The sequence below is a fragment of the Diorhabda sublineata genome, chromosome 7 (genome assembly GCF_026230105.1).
Source record: "Diorhabda sublineata isolate icDioSubl1.1 chromosome 7, icDioSubl1.1, whole genome shotgun sequence".
NCBI lineage: Eukaryota > Metazoa > Arthropoda > Insecta > Coleoptera > Chrysomelidae > Diorhabda > Diorhabda sublineata.
The window spans coordinates 14,435,790-14,454,585 of record NC_079480.1 but is presented as its reverse complement, the minus strand read 5'-3'; the positions used below and the strand labels follow the sequence as shown (position 1 = coordinate 14,454,585).

Sequence of the window (18,796 nt, the reverse complement as noted above, 5' to 3'; positions counted from 1 at the left end):
GTATATTCAAAACTCTCTGGCTGTTCTAGATCTCACTTGATAGAAAAGTGATTTTTTTAGGAGATGGCTTTTCCAAACTCTTATTTTGATGAAAAATGTCTTTTCAAAATTTGTTTTGGACAAAAATACTGATCCTCATATAATTTGTTAAACATATATGTATTTCAAAACTTAATTGGTTCAAAAAAGGGCTTCTTTCAATATCATTCGGTTGGAAATGGCTTTTCTAAATTTTTTTTTGATGAAAAATGTCTTTTCAAAATTTGTTTTGGACAAAAATACTGATCCTCATATAATTTGCTAAACATATATGTATTTCAAAATTTAATTGATTCAAAAAAGGGCTTCTTCCAATCTCATTCGGTCGGTAATGGCTTTTCCAAGTCCTATTTCGATGAAAAATGATTTTTCAAAATTTGTTTTGGACAAAAGACTATTGATCCTTAGATAATTTGCGAAACATATATATATATATATATATATATATATATATATATTTCATAACTTATTTCGTTAAAAAAATATATATAATTTGGTCGGAAATGGCTTTTCCAAATCATTTTTGGTGAAAAATGACTTTTTCAAATCCAATTTGGAAGAAATGGTTTTTCTAAATCTTATTTAGGATGTAAAAAAACGTCTCAAAATTAATTTTGGACAAAAAACTGCTGATCCTGCTATAGTTTGGAGAACATATGTCTCTTCCAAACTGTTTTGGTTCTAAAATGGCTTTCATAAAATCGATTTGGAGGGATTCCAAACCTTAATAACAAATGCCTTTTTAGAATATACTTTGGTCATGAAACTACTGGTCATCCTACGAGTCTTCTCAGAGTTAGCAAATCCTCGTTGCTCTCCACCAGCACTGTTGCTGAAGAACGCCCTAGACCCATGTCTGGTATATTCTTCGGGATTTTTCAGTTTCAGAGATTTTCTGAATAACACGATTTCGGTATGCAACAAATTATCTTCTGTTGATCATACTTTTAAGCCGTATACCTGCATATTTACAGTAAATGGAATGTATATCCCTCATTGGTAATGGTAAAACTTGACTGAAAATTTAATTCTTATCCTTTTTTTGTGTTGTTTTCAGTATAATAAGAAGTACCGTTCATTACACGTCCAGAAATGGATTTTTCCGTGCTTGTATGACTTCCCGTCACTTCCACGTCCCGAGAATTTGTTATCAATTATCTCTTCTTTATGAAGATAGTCGATGAACAATATTCTATACGCATCTCAAAATACTGAAGACATAACCTTCCAAGATGACTGTTGTGCCTTTGGACGCTTCGAAGGTGGCTTCTGATATCTTTTTTAGATGTTTTCTGGAGTAATCACATCAATTGGAGGACCAGAACGTTCACCATCATCAGTGTCTGTATGACCACGTTTAAATTCAGCAAATCTTTAACAAATGGTTCTTTTCGATGGAACAGAGTCCGGATAACACTTTTGAAGTCATTGTTGAGCTTGCACAATATTTTTTTATCAAGAAGCAATGATAAATCAACACAAAAAATTGTACAATGACAATAACAAAAGTAGCTTCACTTAAATGGCTGTCACTTTTCTTTGACAAATCGAAATGTCTTGAAATTTGACACATGGTTATCTGAAAGTTGGTACATCGTAAACGTCATATGGATTTGTTAGTGGCAGCTCCATCTGTGTGTCAGTCACAGCAACTAATTGATGTTATATCATTGAGACTAGATATTCGCAAATTTTCGAAAATTATTCCTATTTACACAATCACAAATCATATTTATGTCATCGTTTTAGATAATCTTTCCAAGTTCATTTACCATTATCAAATCAGAATGATTGTTACTGGAAACAAGTCGTTAGATCTTGGTTATTGGAATAAGAAACAGAAATAAAAATTTATATACACAAACCAACATCGAAAGATTAAAAACTCAAGTTGTATTTAATTAATTCTTTGATAATTTTTTCGTTTGTAAAGTAAGGTCACAGGTTTCCTGTAGTGTATTTTTAGAAACAAAAACTTGATCAGTATCAATTCGATCAGTGTAAAATAATAAGTTATAAGTAAGTACGTTTTATTTTATTTTACACGGTAACTTTTGAATATACAGTGTGGCACTGTCAAATTTGCATTTCCAAATTCTAGTTTAAAAAAAAATTATAAAAAGTATGTGATGTGACTAATTTTTTCATTTTAAATGCAACCCACTGTATATTATTTATTTTTTGAATGATTATTTTCATTAAAACAAAACGAAAAACCATCAGGAACAGGGATTGAAAATACGTCTTTAAACCTGCAAATATGCGCTCGTTGCAAACATTCTTTGTGGGTTATCTCTATTTTTTTGGCGTATTTTTTGGTGTGGGATTTTATGTGTCTTGCAAATACTATTATATATCATACGCTGATTTTTTTATCTGATCTATTTTGATTATTTTTTTGTGAGACTATGAAGATAATATTGTTCAAAATCACGATTTTTTAAGATAAAAATGTTACCGTCACTATTTGAATGGGACAATTATACAGAATGTATCCAAAATGGTAACGAATACTGTAAAGTGCAAGGAATATTGAAAATTCCAGTTTCCAATACATCTCTTTATAATTTGTTTGAGGTAAGTTGTTGAGAATACAAATGATTTTTTTCTTCCAAAACTGATTTTTTGAAATATAATTTTGACATCAACAACATTTCTGACTTTATTTTGAAAAAAACTGTCTTTCATCTCCAATTTGAACAGAAATCAATTTTTCCATATCAAAAATCTCTTTTCGAAACGTATTATGGAAACAAATAATTTTCATGATGTTACTATTTATAAATGACAGTATCCACTTTAAAAAGTTTGAATACTATAAAGGTTGTCTCATAGATAATGTTATCAAATAATCATACGGAAAGAAAGCCTCAATATTTGAAGTATAGCTCATCGTATTTTATAGTTTTAAACCAACATTTAGCAAGCTTTCAAAATCCTTGGTAAGACCATTCTTCTGGATTAGATGCAAGAAGTTTTCCCTCAGCTTGAATCTGAATTTGGTTTTACGCAGGTGGATAGAAAATGTTTTGAAATGATAGGAAGAAGCCTTGTTTCTTCTTCTATTTAACCTCTTGAGACGTAGGGGTCCAGTTTTCGTACCATCTTTTGGGAAAGTGGGCCGTGAGCTCTCGTCGAAGTTGGTTTTTAATCTTTCGCCCATTTAGTACTTCAATCTTCCATTATTATGTCGACGTGGTACCTCCAATACAGTATTAACTGAATATTTGGACATGAGAAACTGTGTGCAAAATGGATGCCGCGAAGATGTTTTCATCGATGAATGTTTGCTCTGATTTCTAGCCATGGATGAAACGTGGATCCATCACTTCACATCCAAAGTAAAAGAACAATTGAAACACTAGACTGAAAAGGAAAGAACAGCTCCAAAGAAGGTAAAAACTGTTCTATCTGTAGATAAGGTCATGGCGTCGGTTTTTTGGGATGTGTGTAGGATAATTTCTATTGATCATCTTTAAAAAAGAATAACTATAAACTGCGAAAGTGTTGTTTCTTCAAGAAAATACACCAGGTCATATATCCTTTATTTCCATGACCAAAATTAATAAATTAAAGTTTGAATTGTTATATCATGCACCCTATTCACCAGGTTTAACCCCTTTGGATCTGTTCCCAGATTCGAAAAAAGTTGAGTTTGAATAATTCAAATGGAAAAAATTTGAAGATTGTTTATGATTTTAGGAAAGGAAAAATAATGAGAACTTTCTGGATCCAAGTTTAGTTTATCGCGCAATATGTGTAGATAAGCAAGAAGTTGATGAACGAAACATATCAAAAATTCAATATTTATATAATGAAATTAACAAAAAATTAGAAATGTATCATGTTTCTTCAGAAATTGAAAGTTATTACTGCACTGACGGAAAGGCACATGTAAATGATTATGACATAATTATACTGTAAGTATACTTGGTTAATTGGTTTTTGATAGGATTTTTTTTATCATTTTTAAATTGCAAAAGGACCCAGTCTGCATTTTAGATTAGTTTAGATTTAGCATGACTTTCAAGGCTTTGGTTCAATGTTCTTTTTGAAAAAAGGCATTCAAAAATTGATTCACCCTAAAACAGCATTTTCAGCCTTTGAAATTAATTTAGGTTATGTTTCCAATCGTAATAGTTGGTATTTTATAAAAAATGGAGTCAATAGAATCATAAGAAATTAAAAAATAACAAGATGTACAGTTCTTATAGTTACATTTAAGTAACGTTGCCACATTTTCAAAATAATATGGTGTTCGAGGAAATGAGGTGATTTTTTTAAGGCAACAACCAATTATTGGTATCATATACGAGGGGAGACTGGATGCTAGAAGTTGAATAAGACCAGAAAACTAAGTAAAAAATTATTCATTAAGGACACTTAAGGTCAGTAACAAAACTTGACAAACAAAGCTGGAATTTATACAAGAACGGGTCAAAAAGTTATTGGTTGTTTAAAAAAGAGGGTTGTTAATGATAGAAAAAGACAAAAATATAATATCATACAGGGTGAGTCGAGAAAATGAATGCTAGGATCCTACATTAAGTTGAAAAAAGTTGATAATCAAAAAACACAAAAATGGTTAAAAGTTGATGAGAGGGTGAGTCGAGAAGTTGCAGTTGAAGCTATGTAAGAAAAAGTGAAGCGCGTCCTTAGGGAACTGATGTAAAAGACTTCCCGCACTGTTTGAAACAATAAAAGTTTCGCATGGAGCACTACAGAGAAAGAGGAGGGATATTTATTGTAGTTGATAATGAATAAATATACATAAAATCAAAATAAATTGCTTTTTATCATAAGTCACATAATTTAATAGCTACAACTCGTATTGTAGGTCTTTTAAAGGTAACTTTTGAAAGTTAAGCATTTCGACAACTTCATTAACTACACCAATACGGCTCGATACAAGTTTCGACGAGATGTAGGTGAATAAGCAGCAAAGCCATTATACGAGGGTACTATTTAAATATATATCTAGAGAGCTGAAGAACACGCTTCTGGGGCACATCAAACTGAAAAGCTTTAACTAATTTTCAAAATAAGCCTTAAACAATTATGAATTCATTATTATTATTATTTTTTTTGTTATAGTATTGGAACAATATTGTATATTTTGATGGTCTTATATGCAACTTGTTTTACTGACAAAACCAGTACTAGTGGTACGTATCTATTAATACTTATACTTTTACGTAGATGGTCTCAGAGGTACTCAACAAAGAAAATACAAAAGTCTTGAGAAAGAGTATATTTATTTTCCAAACGTAAATCTCCTTTTAGCTCCATACACTTTTCCCACCGATGTTCAATAAGTTCGATACAATTTTTATAATAAGAATCGTCTATTAATTGCTGCCAAACAAATACTAAACAACGTGGAGTTTTCAAATTTGAAACAAATTAACATTAAAAGATGGAAACTATTCCCAAATTCACTAAATGCATACTTTCCTTCATATCACAGCCTCCACCTATCAAGCCTTGAATATTCGAAGTATGATTATTAAATAACAAGTCTGGTGATTTATATATCAATTTATTATCACCTTCAAAGTATACCTCTGCCTTATCCCTACATCTTCCATTGTTCGAAACAGTACAAGTCGTTTTTTTTGGTAATTCTTTCATAGAGTGAGAGCCAGTGCCTGCCAGACATACGTGAAAGTATAAAAGCTGAAATTTACACAGAGTGTTCAAATGACAATTACAAGTCATTATTCAAAAGGCCAGACCTATCCGAAGGGTCTAAATACTCCGCCAGACGCGATAGAAGGTCAAATGCATTGAGAAAACATTGCTCAGGTACATGAATGCATTTAAGAGAGTATTTCTGCAGTTTAAATTTTAAAATGAACAAAAAATTTATGTGAATATTATCATACAATACAAATAGACCTAAACGTTTGAATATTCTTACAAAATAATTCTCAAGAAAAATATATAAGATAATATTTAATTAATTAATATTGAGCTAAATTAAATTAAATTTATTTACTATATTAATATTAATAAATGAAAAATCTAAATTTAATTTCTATGTATAGAATAAATAGTTTTTTCCGTATTAAACTCACTTAACTTAACTTAACAGTTTTCTGATGATCTCTCATGTACAGTTCAAGGTAGACTTTATCAAGTCTAAAGGGTTGTTTAACCCTTTGAATATGTCTGGTTATTTAAAAACTATTGTATGATAATTTTTCAGTAATATTCAAATAAATTTTGACATTTGAACACTCTGTGTGAATTTCAGCTTTTATAATTTAACGTGAAAGAGCTTAGGTACTGCGTACCTTGATTACCTTATACCTACCGAAGGCACTGTTATCCAAAGTTTGTAACCCCCAAACATTGTTCGCGACACCAGTGAGAACACGCAAAAAAATGTTCAGCTTTTATACTTTAACGTATGTCTGGCAGGCACTGGCTCTTAGTCTATCAGGATTTTTCTTTTACAGACTCAAATCCTTTACCTTTTAATGCAGATTTAAATCCAGGAAAGAGGTAGAAGTCGCACGGTGCATGATCCGGTAACCAAAAAGCTTCAAACATTGCCTCATTCACTACTACCCTTATGAAAAGACCAGTTTGTTTTCACCATAGAATTACTCAAAGGTCTCGAGAATCGTCGTTCACGTTTACTGATCAACGCAATACGTTTATCTTTAACATTGTGGTTTTCGAGGCTGTTTTTTTGCTTAGATTATGAAGAGTTGTGATTAATACGCGTGTTTCAACCGATAGTTTCTTGGTTTTCCTCATTCTAGAACTTACAAGTCTGAGTTTATGTACGAAAAAAAAATTCGTATGCAAATTTTACAAAAAGATGTATTGGTTCAAAAAATGTAAATCACATGGATAACTGGGACTATAAAGAAAAAAAATTAAGATTTAAAAAACTATAAACAAATCAGCCGTTTCAAACTTCTCTTGACAATATAAAAGAGAAATTTGTTAAAGTGTATTTTACACTTTTAATAACCGGTTTTGTATATGTTTTAGGTCTGAAACATTTTTCCTTGTATAACAGTTTTGCAAAGAAAATGGACATTTCTAAGATAAAACTGGCACATTTGAATAGCTTTCGGTTTATATCGTTGCTAATTGTTATTTTTATACATATGTCTTTGCAATGGCTTGGTATATACGTTGAAAATCCAGAATTTCTTGCCGAAACTGTAAGTACATTAATAGTTATTTGTATGTCAAGGACTGTATTGTTTCAGCCGCGGCGTACACAACATTTTTGTGTACGCCGTACGTATGATATTATGTACTTAATGATATTTGAAATGTCGAAATTGATTTATTAATTATTTGCAAAAAGTAATGTTGATTGTACCTCCAGGACAATTATTAATATTTATTGGATTTCATGTAGATAGAATATGTATATATCTACTAGATGTTGATGGGATCTCTGTAGATATGTTTGTGATTTGTTGATTAATTCGTATTTGTGGTGAAAGAAAGTTATGCAAAATCATCGAAATGAAACTGTCAACTGTCATTATTGAAGCGGCTAGAGTGACATTTAAGGAAGTTAAAGTTGTCTACTCCAGAGCGTCCCGCAAGTGTTTTGCAGTACGGAACTGTCACTTTCACTACATGGAACACTATTCGTCGTTTAGGCGTCGCCTAAAAACACTATTTGAGATACGAATTTTTGAGGTTATGTAATTAAACGTTTATCAGATAATTAAAGGATGCAATGATTTAAATTATAGTACATTCGCGTTTTAAATTAAGACAAAAAATCTCACGTACAAATAGTACGATAGCTGTGACTTTTGAGATTAGGACACACTGAAACCCATATGGATTTAATACTAATAGCGCCATCTATGTATGCGCCTACGAGCTCTTCAATATCATTCGACCTACCAAGATCCACGAGATTTTGTCCTCGTATATTAGATTTTGACTGCATCATGTTTTTAAAGTGACATAAAAGCTTTAATCATACGTTCTAAAAAGTGTGTGGAGACAAAAGGAAAATATATAAAAGAATAATGACATTTTTTTTATTTATGACCTTTGTTTCTATATAAGGCTGATAATTCAAAACCTAACTGTGTAAATATATAGACAAAGTTCAATTTATGAAAGAAAGAATAATCTAATCTCGTAAGGATATATTTTAAAGTATTACTACTATAAAATATTACAAACAAAAATTATTAATTATATGGCCAAAATAAACAATATTTTAAATCAAATGACGTAACTAAGTTGAAATATTTGGAACCGTTGGCGATATTCATATTGAATACACTGTTTACTAAGTTAGGAAAACTGTTTACCTTCAGTCTCTGAAGACGACAAATTGGTTATCGAAACGCGCGTCAGACACTGTAATTGTTAATGTTGATGCAGTGGTATCATAAATAGTGTATTCAGTATCAAATGACATACTTAAACAAAAAATAAACCGTTCTGTATATTAAATTGATAAAATTTGTTAAGATTTGACACCACTCAACTCGATGAAATATTACTGGTATGACATTATTGACTTAAAAACAAACAATTTACTGGGACTTTTTTTTTAAAAAATATTTTTCGTTGCAGTATATGACTCCGCCTTATTTGGTGCATTTTAGAAAATTTTTCAGCGTTGTAGTTCTGAGTTTCTTTTTGATTTCCTCTTGGTTAGCAACAGAACGCATACACGGGATTTTCAGGGACCACGGAGAATTTTCTGTAAAGCACTTCGGTATTATCTTAATCAACAGATATTTCAGGTACGTGAATCAGTTGATTTTCCATTTTTTTCAAAGAACAGTTCATTCCTTTAGCTCGGAGAAAATTATGTGACAAATAAGTAAGAGCTTCAGCGAATTTTCGATATTTTTGTGCATATTTTGACTTAGTCATTTGCTTATTTTGGGTTTTTCATTTACATTGCAATCATTGACTTTAAAATTTTGAATTTGGTCAAAAATTTCGATGAATTTCTATAACCATCAACGTTGATTAAACCAACAGCAATATACCGATTCAATCGCTTCGACTTTTGGTGATGAAGCACCATCTCATCTGAATAAATAACTGCATGATGTGTTTCGTAAAGGTCATTTAAAAGCCAGAAAACATTAAAGTTGTGCGTAAGCTATAATAGCAGATTGAGTCCTACTCGCATGAACATTTTACTGTCAAAAATATTCATTCGCGTTGGATACCGCGTAATTTGACAATGGCTCATCAAAAGCTCGTGGCAATTGGTGCAAAGAAATTCTGGAAGTATTCAATGGCGGTGCTCCAAAAGACATCTATTAGATTGTGACAGGCGACGAATCGTGAACTTGAAACTCAACAATATGGTTCTTTCAAGACGATCCAAATCTAACAAAAGCTGTTCGCACATTTCGAACCAAATGTTTGACTGTTCTTTCAAACAACCTGAACATGTAACTAGCGTTCTACTAGAGCAACATAGAAGGTCAATTTCTAATGGTAGACCACCGTTTGTTTGTTGATTTCTACATGTTTTGGAGGTACCTCGATCGGAATGGAAAACATGTTTTAGTAAAATTGATTCAAAGGCATGTAAAAGTGTGTTGATTTTAATAGAGAATATTTTGAAAAACAAAAACATTATGAATATTTCTTTTTACTTGTTTCTCTCACAACTTAAGTGGCAAGGGTGAAGAGGGTGAAGATTTGACGTACATAAAACCCAATTATGTACAAAATTTAAAAACTCATTATTTAGGGTCTAAATTGCTCAATATTTTCAACCGATTTATGTTGAAGAATCAGCTTCGCTTCAGAAGAAGATTGATAGTACTTTTGTCAAAAATTTTTCTTTATATCTGTGCTTGATTAATTTGAAAAGAAATGTCAATGTCAAATGTCATGTTTCACTAACATTTGACAAAAATGAAGTATCCAAAAAACTGAATCAGCACTCACTTTCCTAATTTTTCGATTGTTCAAAATTCTTCAATTGTAGTTGCTCATTAATATTAAAAATAGAAATTCCTACTTTTCAATAAACAGAATATTCAATTTTACAAAATTTTCCACAAGTCCTTTGTATAATGAGCAATTTCCATATCTAAAACAAAATACAAAATTTCCTTTATGAACTGGATTAATCTAGATCTATATATTTTGGCGACAACAGAATTTCCAGAAGGATAAATGTATGCTGAAGAACGTTATGATATATGTTTCATTTATTGCTTTCCAGAATATTTATTTCCAAATTTTCTAGATTTTTTAACTCCGTACTGTTTCTCTAAAATATTGTTTATATCTTACCAAATTTTAATTTTCATTCCAATTTTCGTAAGCCGTCTACGTGAGCATCTTCAACCGATGCTTCTAACTTCTTTTTTAGTATTTTTTTGTTCCTGTTCTTGTTCTTGTCTGCCTATTCCCATTCTAACAAAGTGATCTACTGTAAACGATTTCTTCAGATCTTGATTTTATTCATAAAACTTGGCAATTATTTCATGTCGTTCGTTTTCCTTTAGATTGTCCATTCGAAAAAGTCAGTCACCACCTAATTCACTTGCACAGCTGTATAAAAATGCACCGATTCTCTATCCCCGTACCCTCATCTGATTAATATCAATTTGCAGATATACAGCAGCTCCGATATTCGTAATTCTCACAATTTCTAACTGGAAATACTTATTAAGTGGCCCAGTTAATTTCGATTTCTTACTTCAGAGTGACGAAGTCTGTAGAAAATATTGGTGGAGTAGTGTGTTGTGCCTCAATAATTTCTTCTCAATAGAACAGGTGGTAAGTACGTTCATAAGTTGTACAGTGGTATGTAAGATTGCCATTTCTAGCTCTTCGAGTTTAGAATCGCATACAGATAAAACTATAATATGTTTTACCTTGATACTTTGTTACAAATTGAATTCCTGAACGCAACATGGTAGGCACCACTCAAATTACTCGCGTTGACAGCACTTGATATCACGAACACTCCACGCCAAACACTCAGAACGAACGTCTGCGAGTTGGTATTTGATCCCAATGTGCACCACAGCTACCATTTATCTTTTGATTTGATCTCGAATGACACGCAAATACGCTTGGTGCAAAAATGAAATTGTTTTCAGTGAGCTTCCTGACAGATTCGTTTTGGTTTGTTGTGTTGTATCCTGAGATCCTAGCAAACTAGACGTGATTCTAGAAGTGCCCTTCTTCTGTGTTTTGTTATTGTTTCAAACGCTAAGTTGTGTGAAAGGTGCAGAAGATTGGCCGATGTGGAGTTGTATGATACGGTCGGAATCGTTGAAACTACCAGGAAGAAACTTCAGTTTTCATCAAAAAAGCCAAGTGAGACTGAAAAGATAGAACTCGAAGATCACAACAAGTTTAAGCTCAAGATGAAATAATTTTTCAGTGCGTTAGCGACAATCTTCACTAGCTAATAGTAGGTAGGATGTCAGCTGAGGAGGCGTGGGAAATTCTGGTTGAGCAGTTTAACGACAAAGCTGAAGATTAGTAAGATAGATACCGTCGATAATTTTCTTGAATTTTCAAGTCGAGTTATCTACTGATGAAATACACTTATTTTTCTAAATTTAGCTTAAAACTAGCCGAGCCTTCGAAATTCTTCTCCAGTTCAAAAGACGTAGCATTTTCAGGATACTATTTATTCAAATTTTCTTTAGTTTTTTCAATTAATTTTCAACGTAATAATTCAATTTACATTTATGTATCTGTTTCAACTAATATTATGTGGAAACATGCTGAAAATCGACGTCTGATAAATCACTCTTCATCTTACTATTATAATTTATCGTAAAATATTTCAGAGATGATCAAATCTAAACATAACCCCTGTTTGTTGATAAAAAATAATTTTTCTTAGTGTAAATATAGAAATTAACGTTAGAAAATATATGTTTTTCAGTGTAACATGCACATGTGGTTCATCTCTGCAGATTTCCAAATATACGTGATAATTGCATTGACGCACTACGTCATTTTTAGAAAAAAATTGAACATAATTAGGACACACTGTATAATTCTCTTTGTATTCTGTTGTTTACACGGATGTTTATTATACACATATAATGTTGGAACAGGATTCACTCCAACAATGAGGTAACTTACTTAGCATTAATCCTTTTTAAGTTACAGAGTGAGCAACTTTCGGCCATATCTCAGGAACGAATTATACAGAGTGAGTTTTATGTATGGCACGCGTGAATTATCTCGGAAATGGCTTGTACGATTTTTATGAATTTTTAATAATTTATATCCCAACCGAAACCCCATAACAAGATCTACTGTCAGTAAATTAGTAAAAAAAGTTTAACGAAACTGCGCCAGTAAAAGATTTATCCAAATTTTTAGATGTTAGAAGTCGCTCCACACTTGAGTACTAGGTTAGGTTAGGTCTTCAATGTTTTAAAATCGCCGTCCTTTCATGCTCCTTTTTATGCGTAGAAACCAGAAAAAGTCGCACGGAGCTAGGTCAGGCGAGTAAGGTGCATGGGGCAGCGGAACCATATTATTTTTAACCAAAAACTGTCTAACAGTGATGGCTGAGTGTACAGGTGCGTTGTCATGGTCGAAGAACCAGTCACCTGTTTGCTGAACCGAGCTCCAGGATATTCCACTGATTTCAGACAGTTGTTCAATTGTCTGTCGACAGTCTGTCGCACAAGCTCTCGAATTTTTTTATCGATTCGGGCAGTTGATGGACGTCCAGAGCGAGGTTTGTCATCAATCGACATTTTCGCATTTTTAAATCTAGAAAACCACTCATACACTTGAGTTTTCCCCATAGCATCATCTTTGTAAGCAGTTTGCAGTATTAAAAAAGTTTCAGAAGCGAATAGAAAACAAAATTTCACAACGTCACGTTGTTCACTTAAATTTGCCATCATAAAAAAACGAAGCAGCAGTGAAACAGCACTAAAACGAAAAACGGTTACTAGTAACGAACAGAACGCGGTAGGTCAACGGCCCGCGCGGCACTGAATAGGCGACGAGTTACACTAGACAGGCTCTAACGGCAGAAATCAGTACTACAAAAGCTCCAACCATGGTAATGCTATTCCGGATACTTTTGGGTACTTCCTCGTACAAAGAACTTGATATTTCGCAAACATCCGAGACAAAAAATTTAGGTGATAATAAATTCCATACATACAAAGTAACGTTGGTTCAAGAGATGATGATTTTGATGGACGTGAATAATTTGCATATCAAATAATGGAAAAGTGTTGCAATCAAAACGATACAAAGGTCTGAAAATTCTTCATGTTTATCAAAATCTTCATCTGACAATTCTCGTTTTCAGTTGTTGATTTGTTTAAATCTTCTACTGAATCAGTTTCGTTCAACTTTTTTACTAATTCATTGATAATAGATTTTTTTATGGGATTTCGGTTAGGATATAAAGTATTAAAGATATTAGACTTTCAATAAACTCAATTTTATTTTTCCGGAAAAAGAAAAGATCTGACGCAAAAATCAATAAAAAAATGACCCCGACAAAAACTCCGGCTCGAAAGACCAAGATTTATGTTTGTATTGCTGACTCAAATTTTGAAATAGGTTTAGCGGACTGTATTTCTAGACTTGTTTCTCGTTCTAAGTACAAACTCGAACTCTCCTCTTCCAACGCCTCACAATGTTGTCAACGTTGTCACAATTTTAATTTTTACAAGTATTTGCTGATAAATACTTAATATACAGTAAATAAAATTTATACAGGTCCTGCAAATAAAAATCTAAGCAAGTTAGGTATGGATATCTTGCTGATCTTATAAATAAACTTCTATCCTCCTATCGGGGAATGTTTGATCTAAAAAATTGCGAACATTTATGAAGTAATATACCATTGAATGAATTAGATTCATTATTCATATTTATACTAATAAAATGCTGATAGTTGTTTAATTGATTTGATGCGTTTTACTTTTTAGAATGTTCTACAAGAACTGACAGATATTTTTTTCCAAATCTAAATATCTTTCTTCATTAAATGTCTCATTAAAACTGAAGATGTAATATAATACTCTGATGGCTGTTCTTAGTTGTTCACCCAACTATAATCAGAAAATGAAACGCTATACGACCAAATTTTTTTATTATTTATAGATATGGGGCTAAACGATAAGCCTTCATGTATCACCCTAGTTAGGATGATATTTAGGATTTTATTTAATTGAAATTTTTGTTTGCAGAAGTATGTTCTCATATAATTTAAATAAGTCGCTGTCGTTTTCTATAGGCTATATATCCACTTTTGCGAACGTTTCTAGTAGTTTCATTGGAGTCATTCTAGGGAGTGTTCGTTTCATATATGGTGATGTAAAATTTTCGCCATCTCGTGTAAGTATGTTTTTTTTTTATCTATCACAAGTTCTTTTCGTATTTCGTCCGTATTTTCCTTTTTTCCCTATACGGGAATGGTTCCAGAATTACCTGGCACAACAAATAAAACAGAAAAAATCGTCCAGCTCCTTGCCATTAACTGCCGACACCAACTTTTTATTGTTTGAAAACCTGTGCCCACCGTGCTAAATCTGGTGAATAGGGTCCATGAGGTAACAGCATGGCCATTGCAATAATGGACCTGGGAGCTGGTTCATTGTCTTGATGAACCAACACTCACTTCTTAGCCAGATGCAGCCGTTTTTACTTGATTTCTTCGCTTAAACGTTGCGATGAATTCAAATAATACTTGCAGTTGATAGTTTTTCCTTTTTCAGGACAGTCAATGAAAATTATCCCCCCCCACAAAAAAAACGACGTCATGACCTTATCTACAGATAGAACAATTTTTACCTTCTTTGGAGCTGGTTGTCCCTTATCAGTCCATTGTTTTGATTGTTATTTTGCTTTGGATGTAAAGTGTTGGACCCACGTTTCATCCATGGTTGTGAAACCTTGTATAGACTGTATAGACTGTGTGGTATTTTTCAATCAACTACCGCTAACTCTAGGTCAGTCCAGGTACTTCTAAGACCATCCTCGTTGCCTCTAACCTAAATGCTCCTTCACTCACTTACATTCTTGATATATCACTCATCAACACCATCCATTAAATAAATCTCTTAATACTGGCTGAAACTTAATATAAAAATTCATTCATAAACTCACTGGTATTATTTTGCAGCGACTAATATTATTATGGAAAACTTCGGTGATTGTACTGCCCATTTTAGCTCTACAATTGAGTATTGCAGAAGGTAGAGGATGGATCGAAGCCGTTTTGGGGTCAATATGTCGGCCTATGATCACTTTAGGTGCCGGATTGTTTTTATTGGGCATCTCTTTCAATTTAGGAGGTATAGTATGAAAAAAACTCCCAATAGTAGCCTGTTGAATAAAAGAGCCGTATCAGACCAGTTGGTGGAATAGGAAAAAAATCTTTTCCATTCTTTCAGATCTGGTGCCTTATTCCATGTTTCTGATTCCTTCTTGTTTTCCTACTTATTTATGACCATGACTGTATGGCTTTTTGGAAAATTTACGAAAGGTTGTGGTCTTATGAAAATAATTATCTTGCATTGTTCATTCCCGTGTACTCCGGTGTTGCCAAGTACACACATGAGTAACTTGAATTTTTTTGCTTCTATTGAATTTAAAGATCAGATCTAGCTTTGATTTTGATTTTGAATGGAAGGTTCTGAGTCCAGCGGATTAGCGAGCTATCATTAACTCTCTTAATAATTACCATTTTTTCAATCAATATATGCATTAGTCTCTCTCCTGCAAGTGCAAATTTGAGGTTAGGAAACAGTGGAAAGTCGCTGATTGATTATTCGTTTTACTTCTGTAATGATTGTTTGATTTTTTAGGTATAATGAAGAGAATTATGCGTAACAGATACCTTGTTATTTTGGGTAACTTCTGTTTTCCAATATATGTCACTCATTTTATTATTTGCCGTTTCGCTTATACTTCTGTACCTCCAAGAATTTCTAATGTAATAATAGTAAGTATGTGATGACATGACAGTTGACAGTAAAAATACGTACCCAGAAGTACCTGACTTGACCTAGAGATGGCGGTAGTTAAAAATTTAGACATAAGAAAGCTGTGCGCAAGATGGATGCCGCGTTTTCTCACAATGGAACAGAAATAGCGTCGTGCAGAAGTTGTTTATATCGAGTTTTTGCAACGTTTCCCAGGAAAAAAGTCAAATTTTTCATAATCATCATAAGAACGATCAAAACAATCTAGAAAAGGAAGAATCGGCTCCAAAAAAGGTAAAAACTGTTCTATCTGGAGTTAATGTCATGGCGTCGGTTATTTGGGATTTGCGTGGGATAATTCCCATTGATTATTTTGGAAAAGGAAAAACTATCAACGGTGAGTATTATTCGAACTTATTGCAACGTTTGAGGGATGAAATCAAACAAAAACGTCCACATTTGGCTAAGAAGAACGCGTTGTTTCCAACACATACCCCCTAAATGCCAGATTAAAACGTCTTGGATAATTTTTTGTTCCCAAGCTTGAAAAAATGGGTCGCTGGTCAATTACTTTCCAATAATGAAGAGGTGATATCGATGTCTTATTAAAAAAAGTGTATCGAATTTATCAAACATTGCTAAATACATTTTTTTCAAAATTTTTGTGTTTGTTGGATCAGGTACTTCTGGAACCGTCCTCCTATGTATATATTAATTTAGAAAATTTAAAAATTAGTTTTATATTTCGTTTTGAAGCCATAGTTATTATAATTACACGTCTAACATCAAATGTTTTCCAAACCAATTAATAGAAAGAAAAAAATTCATATTATGATACGAAATTTTTCAGGTAATGGATTATTTAAAAACTCTTGCGATTTCTATTATTGTGGGAATCATATTCGGTCTGATAGTAGAAGAACCATTCGGATCATTACAAACATCTCTTTTACCACAACTTGGAAAATCTTATAAGATTAAAAAGGAATAAAATTATATATAACTTTTTGATCCTGTTTTTTTTTTAATATATATAATACCTTTCCTAACGTAGTTAATGTGCCTTTTACAGCCGTTAAAATAACGAAAAACATTCTCAAAATCCAAAAGGAAGTTGCCATCAGTTATCAATTTGATCTAATAGAGAATTTTCCATCTAAATAATGCATAGTGCATTGAAAATCGACTTAATATGGAAGATTTCATATTGTTTTTTTTTTCGACAAAATAAACTAGATTATTATCACGTGTATAGTATATACAATTTGAAAGTTTTTTGAGATCTAGTCTTCATATAAAACGTTGATATTCGTGTTCACATCTCACCATGAATTTTAGTGTTAACAAATCAGCACAGGCGTATCCTGGTAGCTCTAATATGTTCTTGGGATTATTATTTTAAAACTAATATGAATTAAGCTAACAGAAATGTTAAATATGATTGGTACTATTACGATGTACTATGATTTTTTTCCTTCAATAGAACTAAGTTGGAATTTCTGGAACTATTGATGATATTCACACTGTTTACAGTGTTTACACCAACACTCACAATTAGATTGTTTGGCGAGCCTTTCAATAACCAAGTTATCATCTTCAGAGACTGAAGGTAAATCGTCTCTGAAAACGTAGGTTAATTCCTTTTTTTTAACAATCGTCAAGCATTTATTAGTTTTTTAGGACTCATAACTAATATAAACTTTTATTTAAATTGTATTCAACGAACTTAAGAGAAATGGTAACTGATATTCAACTAAAAACAAACCAATTCGTGTGGAAGTTTGTATCAAATTAATAATTAGAAAAACGAACGATTATACAAGATTTAACTTGTTCTGTTACTTTGAATTATGTATTTAGATGTCTCAGCAGCGGGTACACATATAATCTCACCCAATAAGTCGTGTGACTTACACACAGATGGCGCTACCAATGTCAAATCCATATGACATTGACAAAAAAAATACTGTACAGACACCGATGATGGTGGACTAGTCGTCAAATTGAGGTGGTTACTCCAGGAAGCATCAAAAAAGTTTAAAAATTTATTATATATATTCGTCAATTGACATTGCGTGAGATAGCTGAGGCCATAATGATATCAGAAGGCATGAGAAAGCTTTTTTTCAAAATGGGTGCGGCGTTTACTCACAGACAACGTGTTGATGATTCGGAGTACTGTTGTGACATTGGATGAAATATGGATCCATATCTCTGCTCCGGAATCCAAAAGATCATCATCTGAATGGACTGCAGTTGGGGAACCATGTCCGAAGCGTCCATGGACACAACAGTCAGCTGAGAAGGCTAGTGCTGCAGTATTTTGGATGTGGATGAAATATTTTTCATCGAATATCTAGATACACATAGAGTTGTTGGATCATTTGAATACAGAAATCAAGGAAAAACGACCTCATTTGTCGAAGAAAAAACCACTGTTTTATCAAGACAAAGTCGATGGCAACGATGGTTAAATTGAACGAATTACACTCTAGTGAAATTGCTTCCTCATCCACCGTATAGTCCAGATCTAACTGGCAGTCACACGAGTTATTGAGTAATGGATATATTTATAAGGAAAGCAACTTATTCTTCACGAATTGTCGAGTGTTTGACGCCGATAATTTAAAAATTAACGCGTCGGTTTTTTGCTTGCACTAAAATCTATTTATTTAATTCGAAATATTAAGATTAGTGATAACTTTGAATTATACAGAGGTTCGAATTATCGAAGTAATCAATTTGGGATACTTCAAAGCTCAGGAACTCATTTGAGGACTTGTTTTCTTGTACTATTTGTAGGTAAACTGTAAATAGAAGCGTTAATGAAATTTTCACGGCAGTTACAA

The 18,796-nt window shown here is 32.5% G+C and overlaps 1 protein-coding gene across 3 annotated transcripts; it reads left to right on the top strand.

Annotated features, from left to right (window-relative positions):
- The first annotated feature begins 1,938 nt into the window (after nucleotides 1-1,938).
- On the top strand, nucleotides 1,939-16,963 carry LOC130446533 (O-acyltransferase like protein-like). 3 transcript variants are annotated; one of them, XM_056782847.1, is made up of 12 exons: nucleotides 1,939-2,058; nucleotides 2,485-2,616; nucleotides 3,742-3,959; nucleotides 5,134-5,204; nucleotides 7,045-7,220; nucleotides 8,614-8,786; nucleotides 10,632-10,797; nucleotides 11,924-12,117; nucleotides 14,211-14,358; nucleotides 15,146-15,317; nucleotides 15,831-15,967; nucleotides 16,798-16,963. In XM_056782847.1, the coding sequence occupies exons 2-12, from the start codon at nucleotides 2,491-2,493 to the stop codon at nucleotides 16,936-16,938; spliced, it is 1,722 nt and encodes a 573-aa protein (XP_056638825.1). In that variant the 5' UTR covers nucleotides 1,939-2,058; nucleotides 2,485-2,490; the 3' UTR covers nucleotides 16,939-16,963. The 3 variants fall into 3 exon arrangements, with proteins under 3 accessions (XP_056638825.1, XP_056638827.1, XP_056638826.1); XM_056782849.1 differs by lacking the exons at nucleotides 10,632-10,797; nucleotides 11,924-12,117 and having other exon boundaries at nucleotides 16,798-16,958; XM_056782848.1 differs by lacking the exons at nucleotides 15,146-15,317; nucleotides 15,831-15,967 and having other exon boundaries at nucleotides 16,798-16,958.
- The last annotated feature ends 1,833 nt before the right edge of the window (nucleotides 16,964-18,796 follow it).

Bases quoted from the DNA above. Each gene is read 5' to 3' on its own strand.
- LOC130446533 (XM_056782847.1), top strand. From the start codon at position 2,491: ATGTTACCGTCACTATTTGAATGGGACAATTATACAGAATGTATCCAA. The intron at 8,787-10,631 runs GTACGTGAATCA...ATCAATTTGCAG, and splicing joins TTAATCAACAGATATTTCAG to ATATACAGCAGCTCCGATAT. The intron at 15,318-15,830 runs GTATAGTATGAA...TTGATTTTTTAG, and splicing joins CATCTCTTTCAATTTAGGAG to GTATAATGAAGAGAATTATG.